Source organism: Mustela nigripes, chromosome 12 (assembly GCF_022355385.1).
Source record: "Mustela nigripes isolate SB6536 chromosome 12, MUSNIG.SB6536, whole genome shotgun sequence".
Taxonomy (NCBI): domain Eukaryota; kingdom Metazoa; phylum Chordata; class Mammalia; order Carnivora; family Mustelidae; genus Mustela; species Mustela nigripes.
In genome coordinates, this window is record NC_081568.1 from 26,982,999 (window position 1) to 26,995,516 (window position 12,518).

Consider the following 12,518-nt stretch of genomic DNA (forward strand, 5'->3'; position numbering starts at 1 on the left):
GAAAGCTAAAGTCCTTTTCAGAAAAACAGCAGCGGACGACGCAACCGCAGCAAAAGGAAGCTTGGGGACGAGCTCCACGGTGCGCGCCTCCCGCTCGCGGAGACCGTAAAGCCTAGGGTGCGGCGGAAGTGCCCGGGAGCGGCCCGGAATTTTCCGGTCCGGAAGTGCCCCGCGTCGCCATGGCTACTGGCGCCGACGCTCCCGACTCTGCCGGCGGCGTTCCGTTCCCATGGCAACCCCATTGTCTCCCGAGCCGGAACCTGGGCTGCCGGCGCGCCAGGCCTACCGCGCAGAGAGCCTCGCTTCCGCCACGCACCTGTGCGGCGGCGCCCTGAACGAAGGACGCTGAAGCCAGGACGCGGACGCCGCGCGAGGAAGCCGAGCTCTCGGCTGAGGGGGACGGAAGGCTAGTTCCGGGGCGTGGCTTCTCTGCCCTCGGCCACGGGGGCGGCCCACCGGATGCGTCGCTGCTCCCCGCGGGTGCGTTTCCAGTTGGACCCTCTGTGGCGAAGGCACCACCCTCAAGACAGAAGCCTCGGGATGCTCGCCTGGGGCTCAGCATGTGGCGTCTGGGTTTACGAAGTTGCGGGGAAAGGAAGAAGGAAGCGATGTGCATTTGAGAGAGGGGCCAGAGTTTGTTGTTATAATTTATTCAGGGCCATATGGCATGTTATAGAACAGAATTTAGGAGGTTGAGAACGCAAAACTACTAGCCCTGGCCATAGGTTTTTTTGTTTTGTTTTGTTTTGTTTTGTTTTAAAGATTTTATTTATTTGACAGAGAGATCACAAGTAGGCGGAGAGAGAAGGAAGCAGGCTCCCCGCTGAGCAGAGAGCCTGATGCGGGGGGCTGGATCCCAGGACCCTGAGATTATGACCTTAGCCAAAGGCAGAGGCTTAGCCCACTGAGCCACCCAGGCATCCCTGGCCATAATTTTTAAAGTAGAGATTAGAAAGAGAAATTAATCTTCTGGTGTTTGGATTGTGGATGTTCTGGAGCCTGTGTAAGAGCTACTGAGCGCTCAGGTGGAAATGATTCTGCAGGGTGAGATGAAGAGCGACTTGGTGGGTGTTGATGGTCAGTACATAACTATGCATTTGGTTTAGATTTGATTTAAGTGATAGGGAGAGCTGTGAGAACTGAATTTCACAAATAATTATAAATAAGATTTTTGTCCTGAGGTTTCAGTCGTTTCCCCCATCAGCTATGGACAATACCCAAATAGACGCATGTATGTTCCTTAACTAGGACTTCTTATTAATAGTGGGATGGCCCTAGGGACAGGGAGAATTTACTGATATCGTTCATTTGATGCTTCGAACTGGTTGCTTTCCTTGGTTCTATCTGGCAGAAACAATATCCGACTTGAGTAGGAGAACGTATCCCCCCCCCCCACCCCCCGCCAAAGATCTCATTTATTCATCTGGCAGACAGGTCACAAGTAGGCAGAGAGGCAGGCAAAGAGAGAGGAGGAAGCAGGCTCCCCGCTGAGCAGAGAGCCTGATGCCAGGCTCCATCCCAGGACCCCGAGATCATGACCTGAGCCAAAGGCAGAGGTTTTAACCCACTGAGCCACCCAGATGCCCCAGGAGAACATAGTCTTGATGAATCGGGATTTGTAAATATAGTGGCTTTCAGGGGGTAAAAAACAACAACAACAACAACAACAGCAAAAAGTCAAGGATTTTGGAGGTACAGGAATAGGAATTAGGAGAAAGAAATTTAATTCAGACTTTTAATATGACAAATGCCTTTAATTTCTGCCTTCTAGGTATCTCTGTACATGAGTGGAAAGTCTGTTTATTTATTTCAGATGGGTTATATATTTGGGCAGTTTCAATTTAATGTTAATAGCCTCCTACAGAGAGAAAATAGACTTCTAAGTCTTTTTTTCCCTAAAGCCACTCTGACTTGTGGTTCTTGGCAGTAAGAAGATGAAAGCCAGCCCCATCCGCATTCCAACTGTCAGCAATGACACCGACTGGGACTTCTGCTTCCACCTGTAAGTACCACAGAAGCTTGACATCACCCACAGTTACTGGCCTGGAATACTAGGACCTCCCACTTAAGGCAAACCTGGGCTACGGAGCTTTGCATGCATATTACATTGAAGAGGAATTTGAGCTTCTGTGGTGTGGTTTAATTAACAATTCTGCTATGTGATCCATTTGTACTCATGCAAGCCATGCAAGAAGGAACATAATTGTTTTTCCCAGCCGAAGGGAATTTTTATTTTTTATAGATAGGTTAATTATAACAAGAATGATGAAGTCATGGAGAATTAACTACAATAAAGATAATGAGGAAATTAAAATTGTTTCATGAAATAGGCGATAATAAACTGAAACTTTCACATAATAGCTATTACTTACTTACTGAGCAAATACTATGTGCCCAGCACTGTTCAAAGTACTGACATGTATTAAGTTATCTAATTGCCCCAATTTCTCTGTACCGGTAGTACTATTATACTATTATAATTTTGTAAATAAGGAGTATGAATCAGAAAAAGGTTAAGTAATTGACCCCAAATCCCACAGCTAGTGATTCAAACTGCATACCCGGATTGCAGAGTCAATTCTTTAACCATTTTTCTATACCCGGGTTTTTTCTATACCAACCTTGGCACTGTTGACATTTTCGGTTGGCTAACTCTTTGTTGTAGAAAGCTGATGTATGTATTGTCGGATGCTTAGCAGCATTTCTGGTCTCTACCCAGTAGATGTCAGTAGCACTGTCCCAGTAATGACAAACTAAGATGTCTCCAGACATTGCCAAATGCCCCCTGGGGGCAATATCACCCTTGGTTGAGAATGATTGATCTATACCAGTGTTATCAAATAGAAATATAATGCAAGTCACAAATGCGAGCCACATATGTAATTTAAGTTTTCCAGGAGCCATAGTAAAAAATAAAAAAGAAATAGGTAGATTGAATTTTAATACTATATTTATCTTGAAATATCTGTAATATTTTATAAAACAAGTAGTGAAATATTTATTTTTTTCTTCTTCTAAGTCTTTGAAATTCAGTATGTATTTTATACTTATAGCATATCTCATTTCAGATTAGCCGCATTTCATGTGCGTAATAGCCACGTGTGACTAGTGGTTACGTTTTAGTAATTTTGTACCACCTCATAAAATATCCTGAGGTTAAGAAGTGGTGTTCATGTAGGGTATCTTATAAGTAATCGGATAATTCATACTTGATATTACTAGTCTGAATTCATATTTATGATGGCATTATAAGAATAAGTTATAAACCTGGCAAGACAGACCTTCATTCAACCTGCCTATTCTTTTTATTCTATTATTTTATCTTTCACGTGAGCTGACTGGTCAGTATTCTCCAGTTACCTTTCTTATCTTTCATGACAAGAGGTTCAAAGCTAGTTTAGGGCTTTGCATTCTCAAGTCAGTAGTCAAGACCTCAATGTTTCTCCTTCTTTCGAGGTTGCTGCTGTTGAAGCTCCTGCCTTTGGAGTCAGCTTAATTTATCGAAGCCTGAACTTAAAATATTTAGGGCTTATAATTTTTAAGATCCATGATTGGCAGTCCTTGGTGATCCCAGGAGATTGAACTTCTGTTTCAGGTCTATGAAATATGAAGCCTAGGCAAAATCTTCTATTGAGGGACTCAAGTTTGTGTTAGTTTTCTTGACTCAGGATCTGTTGCCACAGATTCCCTCTATCTTCAGTATTTTTCAAGTGTTCTAAAGACTGTGTTTTCTTTTTTCATTCATCTGTGCATTTAATAAGCCATTATTTATTTTTATGGTAAGGCAGATATCAGGGTTTCAGGAACAAATGAGATTTAGTCCCAGCCCTAGTAGAGATTATTTTCCAGAGTCAAGGATGACTCAGAAACAAAACGAATGAATTTTGAACATGTGACTATAACGTGATTTGCACTGTAGTAGAAGTTTGGAGGACATTTCTGCAAGTCCTTTGCAGGGTGTCTCTACTTTGCTACTCTAGTACGGGACTCCAGCAGAGGTGACATCTGAGTTGGGAGCATGGAATTCGCCAGGTGGAAAGGAGGCAAGCTTAGCACCCACCTTCTGATTGCCTTGCATCCGCCATGTTCTCTGGCTTTTCCACTGAGTTTGCATGTCTTCTGAAAGCACACTTCTGTTTGTGGGCAGGTTTCTGGGCCTGGAGAAGTGTTGCTTCCCTTCCATGTGACCCAGTTTGCTCATGTGCCTCTGGGTAGGTTATTTAGAACAGGAACTCTGAATGGATATTAACATGTCATTTTTCAAACCTAGCGTAAAAGATTACACTTGACATTTGTTTTTCTGCTTCTTTTTTTTTTTCTTTTTACAGTAAACATCTATTACTTATCTAATCAGTGGAAAAGGGAAATAAATATTATTCTTAAAACTATGTAGTGGTTGAACTTTTAAAAGTCGTATAACTTTTAAAATTGTGTATACAAAGGTGATTCATTTGGAAGACTTGTTTATAATTAATTAAACATTCTGTTGCCACTCTTTAAGATTTCAGAATTCTATTTTTTCGGGATCACTTTGATTTTTCTGGTGATGTTAAGACATGGTTATGCCTTTTTTTCTGTAAGATTACCTCCTTTGACTTTTATCTTTGCCAGTTCCAATTACCCGTTCATAGTCATGTTCAGCATCAAAGTCAGAGATCTACATTGTGTATGTGAGACAGGAGAGGGGGCAGGAAGGAGAGAGGGGAGGGGGATGAGGGGGTGGGAGGGAAGGAGAGAGGTAGGAGGGAGGGAAACAAGTGTGTGTGGGGGTAGATTTTCAGCCACTCAGCTCTTTTTCAACACATTTATTTCTAATACAGATGGGAAGGCCATTTTGCTTTGGAATCTATTCTTGACCTGTGGGGTTCCCTCTCCTCTCCTTGTTGGGACCATATCCTCTTTAGTTAGCCACTACTTATAAGAAACATGAAAGATGACAGTGAAGTCTAGCTTCAAACTATTAATTCCCTTCCCATTATTTCATTATATTGATTTTCTTTCCTGGATTGGATCAGAATTTTAGAATGTAAAAGATCTTTGAGATCTTCCAATTCAACACCTTTGTTTTGTAGAAGAAGAAACCCAGTCATGGAGCTAATAAAATAAAAGTGCTAATATTAAAATAGTACCTACTAAATAGCTAAGTGATTTATGAGTATCATCTGATTTAATCCAGTCACCTTCTCTGATTGACCTTATTTTACAAAGAAACAAATAATAACTTGCTTAGGGTCATGTGGTTAGTAAGTAGCAGAGCTGGGACTCTGAGGGAAGTGGGTGGTTTAACAAATGTTTCATCTGAATCACACATTGCTGTCCTGATTCTGAGCTTCAAAGGGGAACGTGAACTTATCTCCAGACTTTATTCCTTCAAGTTTCTGTTAGAGCACATATCCCTACCCCCCTGCTTTGAGATACTCAGAGGTCAAATCTGAATCCACATCTCTCTGGTATCTACAGGTCCCAGCAAGCCAAGATCCCAGCATACCAGCAAAGAGACGAACTGTGTTCCTCTAGCGGGTCTGGAGAGAGTGAAGAAGACACTACAGCCGAGGAGAACGCTGTAGGCTGCATGTCTCTTCCTAAAGAGAAATTAGCCCAATCCCAGAAGAAAATAGCTCAGCTGATTAAGAAAAAGATGGTAAAACAAAAACCCCACGAGGTTTTAGTTTCCTTTTAAAAATATGTCCACGAAGACAGAAGCTCTGCCTTCAGTGAACATTGAAGGACTCAAAGTAAGGGAAGTTATTGTATTTCTTTGTAAGTGGAAGGGAACAAGGCAGAGCATAGTGGGGGAGCCGCCCTGCCCTTGGGTTCCACACCTGGCTCACTCTGCTTTCTTCCATGGAGGGTTTGTGCTCCTGGCTTTAAACTGAAAATGTATATTTTGTTTTTTGTGTTGATGTTTGATTACCTTTCATTTTTTAAAAGAGATTTTATTTGTTTTTCGGACAGAGAGAGAGACAGTGAGAAAGAGAACACAAGCAGGAGGAGTGGGTGAGGGGGAAGCAGGCTTCCCGCTGACCGGGGAGCCTGACATGGGGTTTGATCCCAGGACCAGGGAATCATGACCTGAGCCAAAGGCAGACGCCCTATGTACCTGAGCCACCCAGGCACCCCTTGATTACCTTTAATTAAAAAAACTTTAAAAAAAAATTTCTCCTGAGAGGCTTCAGAATGAGATTTTTGGGGTAACAGGAAGGCCAGGATAGTGAGGCAGGAGACTGAAAACAAGGGCAGCCAAGCTGAGGCCCAGGCTTGGATGCCAGGGGTTCAGTGGACTCCTAAGCAAACTAAACCACCGGAAAGGGGATGTAGCAGCAGAGGTCCAGGGGTGCATTTCTTAGAGTGAGGCAGAGACTTGGTAACTTGGACCTCAGAGCAAGTGCTCTTAACTCTGTACAGAAGAACAAGATCAGAATGTTCAAAATCCAGGAGCCTGAGACAGGATGACAGTGGCCATCATTTTTAGAACACAGGCACCAACACGCTCCCGGAGCGTGATTCATCCACTGAGGAATTCATACACTGACTTCCTGGCCAGGGGAAAATGAGCTTAAAGTCAGGTGTGGAGAAAAGGTGTGTAGATGGCTTTGGGAAAGGCCAGGAGACACCTCACAGGCAGATGATAGAAGCTGATACCCCTCTTGGGTAGATCTACCCTGTTGGGTAGATCTATAAATGTACTTTTGTAAATCGTCCAGAGGCCTTGAGAAGACAGTTGTCTTGGCCTGTACCCATTCATATTTCACAGAGCCAGGCTAGAACGTTTGCTTTTAGAAACAGAGAAGTACCATCTGCCATAGAGGACAACTGAGCGTTTTTAAGGCTTGACAAGTCCTCGGCCAGTTTGAATAATGACTAGATGGAGGCGGAACCTACAGATGGAAAAGGATTCAGGAGACTGATGTCAGTGCAGGGACAGGCGGACTGTAAAAAAAAAAAAAATTATGAGGTAATTATTAGACTTATGAGAGTAGATACTGAACATGACAGAATTATTGTTAGTATTTGGTGAGAGTGGTTTTCCAGTTATAAGGCTAAGTCCATGTCTTTGGGAGACACTTATGGGATATGAAATGATTTGATATCTGATTTGTCTTCAAAATAATAGAGAGGGTGGGTAGATGAGGAGGGTAGATAGGAAACAAAATTGACCATGAGTGGATACCTCATGAAACTAAGGGAGCCCTTCTTCATGCTATTTTTGTATATTCCTAAAGTTTTTCACAATAAAAGGTTAAAAGAAGTCCCCGTGGCTATGAGGTTGAGTAGACTGGGGGAGGGGCAAGAGTGGGAGCAGTTGGGAACGGCCGTTTTGGTCAGCCCTGTGGAAGGTAGGGCGCTCTGAACCACGTACTCGTGGCAGAAGCGAGGAGCAGAGCTTAGTGTGAGGGCCTGGGAATAAGGGACAGCCACCAGGCCTTGCTGGATGGGTCAAGGGATGGGAAGGGGAGAGAAGAGAAAATGACAAAAGGTCAATTCAGTCCTATATTCCCGTGAGAAGAGCCTGGGCTAGAGCTTTCTTTCCTTTCCAAAAAGCATAATGATGTCTTTGCTCTCTGCAGAATACCCAAGCAAACAAGGAGCTGATACGCTGTGTCATCCTTTCTCAGATTATTTTTGGGGAAGAACACTGGAAATGTGCACAGGCCGTGGCCAGCCTGGCTTATGGCTACCTGACACTGAGAGGTACGTGGTTCCCCCCGCTGGGTGTGGTGGACCAGGCCTCAAGAGCCAGACTGCCCAACCTACAAGCATGGTGGGGTGGGGATGGCAGGGGCGGGAGACGTGGGGGAGAGCCCTTCCTGCCGCCAACTCACGCCTCAGCAAAAGGCGGGAAAGTCCGTGGATGAGGCAGGCAGTGTGGCAGGGATCTTAGAAATAAAGGTAATGGTGATAGGTGATTTATTGAGTACTTAGCCTGTTCCAAGCCAGTCTCATTTAGTCCTTATAATATCCCATGGAGGAAGATAATGTTATTGTCCATAGTGTACATGTGTACATGAGGCCACAGAGACACAGTGGGCTAGGGACGATATCAGAAGTTCCAGCCACAGGTCCACAGGGAAAGGACAGGCAGGTGTGGACACTCAGCATCAAGGTGAGTGCCTGTATCAGGACCTGAGTGCCCCAGTAACAGGACCTGAATTCCGTGGACAGAACTCAAGTTCCTGGAAGGTCTAGCTGAGGAAAAGAGCAAGCCCTTTTCCTAGAGAAATGGTGCTTTCTGGAAGGTACACTGTACGGAAGAACAAGATGGGGATGCATTTGCTAAAACAGACCCAAGTGTAAGATCCACGAGGGCAGGAACATGGCAGTAGAGGCTCCATAAGTACTTGTTCAGACTGATAGAGGCACGAACATGTTTTGGAGCCAAGGACAGGGTCAGCACAGGGCTTTGTGCCCCGTGGCCAGACATGCCATCCCACACGGACTGCATACCCTCCTACCACAGATCTCTTTGTACACATTCATATCTGCTTTGTTTACATGTTTGTGTCTCTGAAACAGAAGCTCCCTGGGAGCAGGGACTAGGTCTTCCCGATAGCGAACACAGTCTCTGGTACACAGTATGGATCAGCAGGTGTCACTGCTTGACAGAACTGAGCCACTGGCCTGGGACTTTTTCAAGTATCCCTTGGACCTGGGTCTTCAGGTGGGGCCTAGCTTACCTAACAAGGAAGTGATTTAAGGGCTGAGATGGTTTTGAGGGCTACGGGAAGAGAACCAGTGTACCTAGGCCATCAGGAGCCTAGATAGCCGAAATTGGAGCTTTTGAAAAAGTTAAAATGGAATTCAATTTATTGTTAATTAAATCTGTTAACTTCAGAATGTGTGTTCTTGCTTAGGGCTCCTTGGGACCTTTTGAGCTCATGTTTCTAATGAAATTTTAGATTCATTTGGCTATTGAGCCCATGAGTGGTTGACGTTGGGGACGGTGAAGCAGTGGGCCACAGGGAGGTCACAGCGGGGCTCTTTCAGGCCTTAAGAACACATCTGTTGTATTCTGAGAGAAGGCTGACATGGCTAAGGGGAGGAGAGAGTCCTCCCTTCCTGGCGGAACAGGCAACCACTTATCTGTGAGACTTAAGGGACGTCAGGAAGGCCTTCAGCAAAAGAAAACCTTTGAATGGAGCTACGTTATTCTTCATTTGGAATTTCTCTGTTTCAAACTTGCTGCCTTCATAAGAGTACAAATTTAGCTTTGTGCCATTGGAGCACTTCGAGAGCTCCTATGAGAAGTCTGGTGGCACGGTGCTGGACACTCGTGATGTGTGAGTGAGCACTACCAGTCCCTGCCCTCTGGAGACACGGGATCCTGTAGTAGGCAGGGACAGATGATCGTAGAGGCAGGAACACAGTTCTGGGGAAGCAAATGAGGCGGATCAGGGCTTCTGCCACTGTCAGGGAAGGCTGCAGAGAGATGGTAACGTGTCTTGTCTTTGAAACGTGAAGATGAGTTTACCAAGTAGATTTCAAGGGGAATGGTAGAGAACCCTGCGCTGGGCCTCCACATGCATTGATCTGAGGACTGGGAGCTGAGAGGGCCTCTGTGAGACTCCTCACAGAACACTATAGTTTCCCTTTGGACCCATGAGGTTAGGGTTGGACAGAAGGCACCTCAGGACAGACTGGTCTTGCCTGGTAATGGGATTGGAAGGTTAATCTGGGCCCAGGTATCCAGGAATTTTGGGAGTTATTAGAAGGTTTTAAGTGAGGTGGTGACGTACTCTGATGTTGTGAAGGAGAAACTCAGGAGGACGGGTTGGACTGATAGACTAAAGGTGCCAAGCACTCAGGCCGTTATCCTGCCAGACAAGAGGCGCTGAGGGCATTGGCCATGGTGGTTGGAATGTGGCAGAAATGACACGCAGAACTGGTGACCTGTAGTGGAGAATGGGGTGAGAAGCTGAGGGAAGGGCTGAAGTGAATAGGGCATGGCCTGGAAGGGTAGCTGAAGTAGGGAGCTAAGAGGAAGAGCAGCTGACAGGGGAAGGGAGGAGAAGCTGCTGAGTTTGGGCTCAGAAGACAGGCCGGATCATTGCCTGCGGGAGGTGGCCACGAGCGTCACGGTGAGGTACTCGGCAGCCGGCTGGGAAGTGGAGCCCGAGCTCGGGAAAACAGCCAGTTTGGGAGGATCCACATACACAGGGGCAAACTGAGGCTGCAGCAGTAGATGCGCTTGATCAGAAAAAGTAGAAAGAGAGGGAAAGAGGGCAGAGGAGGGAAGAGGGAGAATGAGAGCATCGGGCAGCCCGTGGAAGCAGAGCCAACGAAGGAAATCGGAGAATCGGGCGGGGCTGTGTCAGGACAGCTAAGGGGAGAGAAAGGATTTCAAAAAGAAGTGCGGTGTGGTTCCAGCAGTTTCAGAGAGAGGTCAGATGGCGTGAAGGCTGAACGGAGAAGTGGGTTTGGCAGTTGGCAAATCATGGCTACTTGATTTGGCACAGACAAGTATACTCCTTCGGCCCCAGGAGAGCCCGGATTCAGCGAGACCATCTAGGGGATTTTTGCTTAACTTGAGCCTTGCAGTGACGGCAGCTTGAACTGGAGAGGACGGCGCCACCACTGTTTGAGGGGCACATCTGCCTGAGCCTGGGCCGGGCCAGAGGCTGCCTCCCTGTGTTGAGAGAGATGATTATGGTAGGTCTGTGGAAGGAAGTGGCGTGGTAGCTTGGCCCTCATCTTCTGAAATCAGTCCATTCCATGAACAGTCATACCCGGACTCCGAGTTTTACTTTTCCAATTAGATTCCAGGTTGGATCCAGAGAGGCGATCAGGTCATAGCACATCCTCTTCTCCCTGAGCCACAGCTGTTCCTGCCACACAAATGGAGAACCCCATTTGGGTGGTATATTGGAGGCGGAAAAAAGCTTTCCTTTTACAGGAAGATTTGTTTGTTTTTTCTAGATGGGAGAAACAACATCCTCATGAGACAGGACCTACATCATAGAACAGTATTTTTGTACAAAGAGATACCCCTGGATTCTTGTTTCTCTCTTTTTTTTTCTCTCTCTTTTTTTTTCTCTTTTTTCTTTATTTTTAAGAATTTTATTTACTTATTTGAGAGAGAGCATGAGAGGGGAAAAGGTCAGAGGGAGAAGCAGACTCCCCATGGAGCTGGAAGCCCAATCGGGACTCAATCCTGGGACTCCAGGATCATGACCTGAGCTGAAGGCAGTCGCTTAACCAACTGAGCCACCCAGGAACCCCACAATACCCCTGGATTCTTGTGAAATAAATTTTTTTGAGGAAGTGAAGTAACTTTATTTTTTTAAAGATTTTTATTTATTTATTTGACAGAGAGGTAGAGAGAGATAGAGAGCACAAGCCAGAGGAATGGGCTAAGGAGAGGGAGAAGCAGGCTCTCCATTGAGCAGGGAGCCCGATGTGGGGCTCAATCCCTAGGCTCTGGGACCATGACCTCAGCTGAAGGCAGATGCTTAATAACTGAGCCACCCAGGTGCCCCTAATTCTAGACTTTCTGAAACCTAACATAGAGTTTTTCCAGAGTAGATTATGATCATGACCTTTTCTTGAGAATAACCTCTTTATTAATTTATTTGATTTATTATTTTTTAGGATTTCTCTGTTGTTTTTATTTTCAGTTTTTATTGTATTAGGTTAGTCACCATACAGTACATCATTAGTTTTTGATGTAGTGTTCCAAGATTCATTGTTTATGTATAACACCTAATCCTCCAAGCAATCCGTGCCCTCCTTAATACCCACCACCAGGCTCACCCATCCCCCCACTCCCCTCCCCTCTAAAACCCTCAGTTTGTTTCTCAGAGTCCATAGTCTCTCGTGGTTTGTCTCCCCCTCCGATTTCCCCCAACTCACTTCTCTCCCATCTCCCAATGTCCTCCGTGTTATTCCTTATGCTTTATAGGTAAGGGAAACCTCGTATTTCAGTTAGAAGACTTATCCAGTCTTTCCCTGTAAGTTTTTTTTTAAAGTCTTTGGTCCATAGAATAAAACAACCCAAGCTTTGAAAAATCACAAACCTCCACAAGGGATGAAGTGCTTGCCGAATTCCACTTAGTTTTTTTGTCATTGATCCTCAACTGCTTTAAAACGTGCAGAACTTAGGAGCCAGCCTTCTGCGTAGACGGATGCATGCGTCTGTGCGTGTTGCTGCCTCCTCGTGCGTATGTGTGTTTTGTGGCCACCGGACCTCCTTGCCTCATTTCCTTGTGAGCCTCTGCCAGCCCTGGGGAGTGCGAGTCAAGCCAAAAGGCTGCTTTCTCTCAATAACCAGTCTTCCGCGAGTTTTACTGAGGGACTTTGGGAAATAGAGCGTACAGAGGCACAGTCTTTGCCTTCAGAGAAGTCACAGCCTCGGGTGGGAGGTGAGCTACATACAGACAGAAGGCACCATGAGGCAAATGCCATGTGATTGATTTAAATACAGGACGTTCCGGAAGTTGGGTGGAATTATTTCTGGCTGAGGTGGCAAGTGATAGACTCAGGAGGGAAGTGCCATTCAAGAGGGCCTTTAAAGAAGGAGCAGG

General features: G+C 45.5%; 1 protein-coding gene across 4 annotated transcripts in view; it reads left to right on the forward strand.

Moving 5' to 3' along the window:
• Positions 1-12,518, forward strand: part of TTC23L (tetratricopeptide repeat domain 23 like) — a 48,700-nt gene continuing 36,182 nt past the window's right edge. For 2 of the 4 annotated variants that reach the window (XM_059416983.1, XM_059416987.1), the window contains exons 1-4: positions 1-480; positions 1,928-2,002; positions 5,461-5,641; positions 7,569-7,692. In XM_059416983.1, coding sequence (XP_059272966.1) covers positions 1,935-2,002; positions 5,461-5,641; positions 7,569-7,692 — 373 coding nt within the window. In that variant the 5' untranslated portion in view covers positions 1-480; positions 1,928-1,934. The other 2 variants (XM_059416984.1, XM_059416986.1) reach the window with 2 other exon arrangements.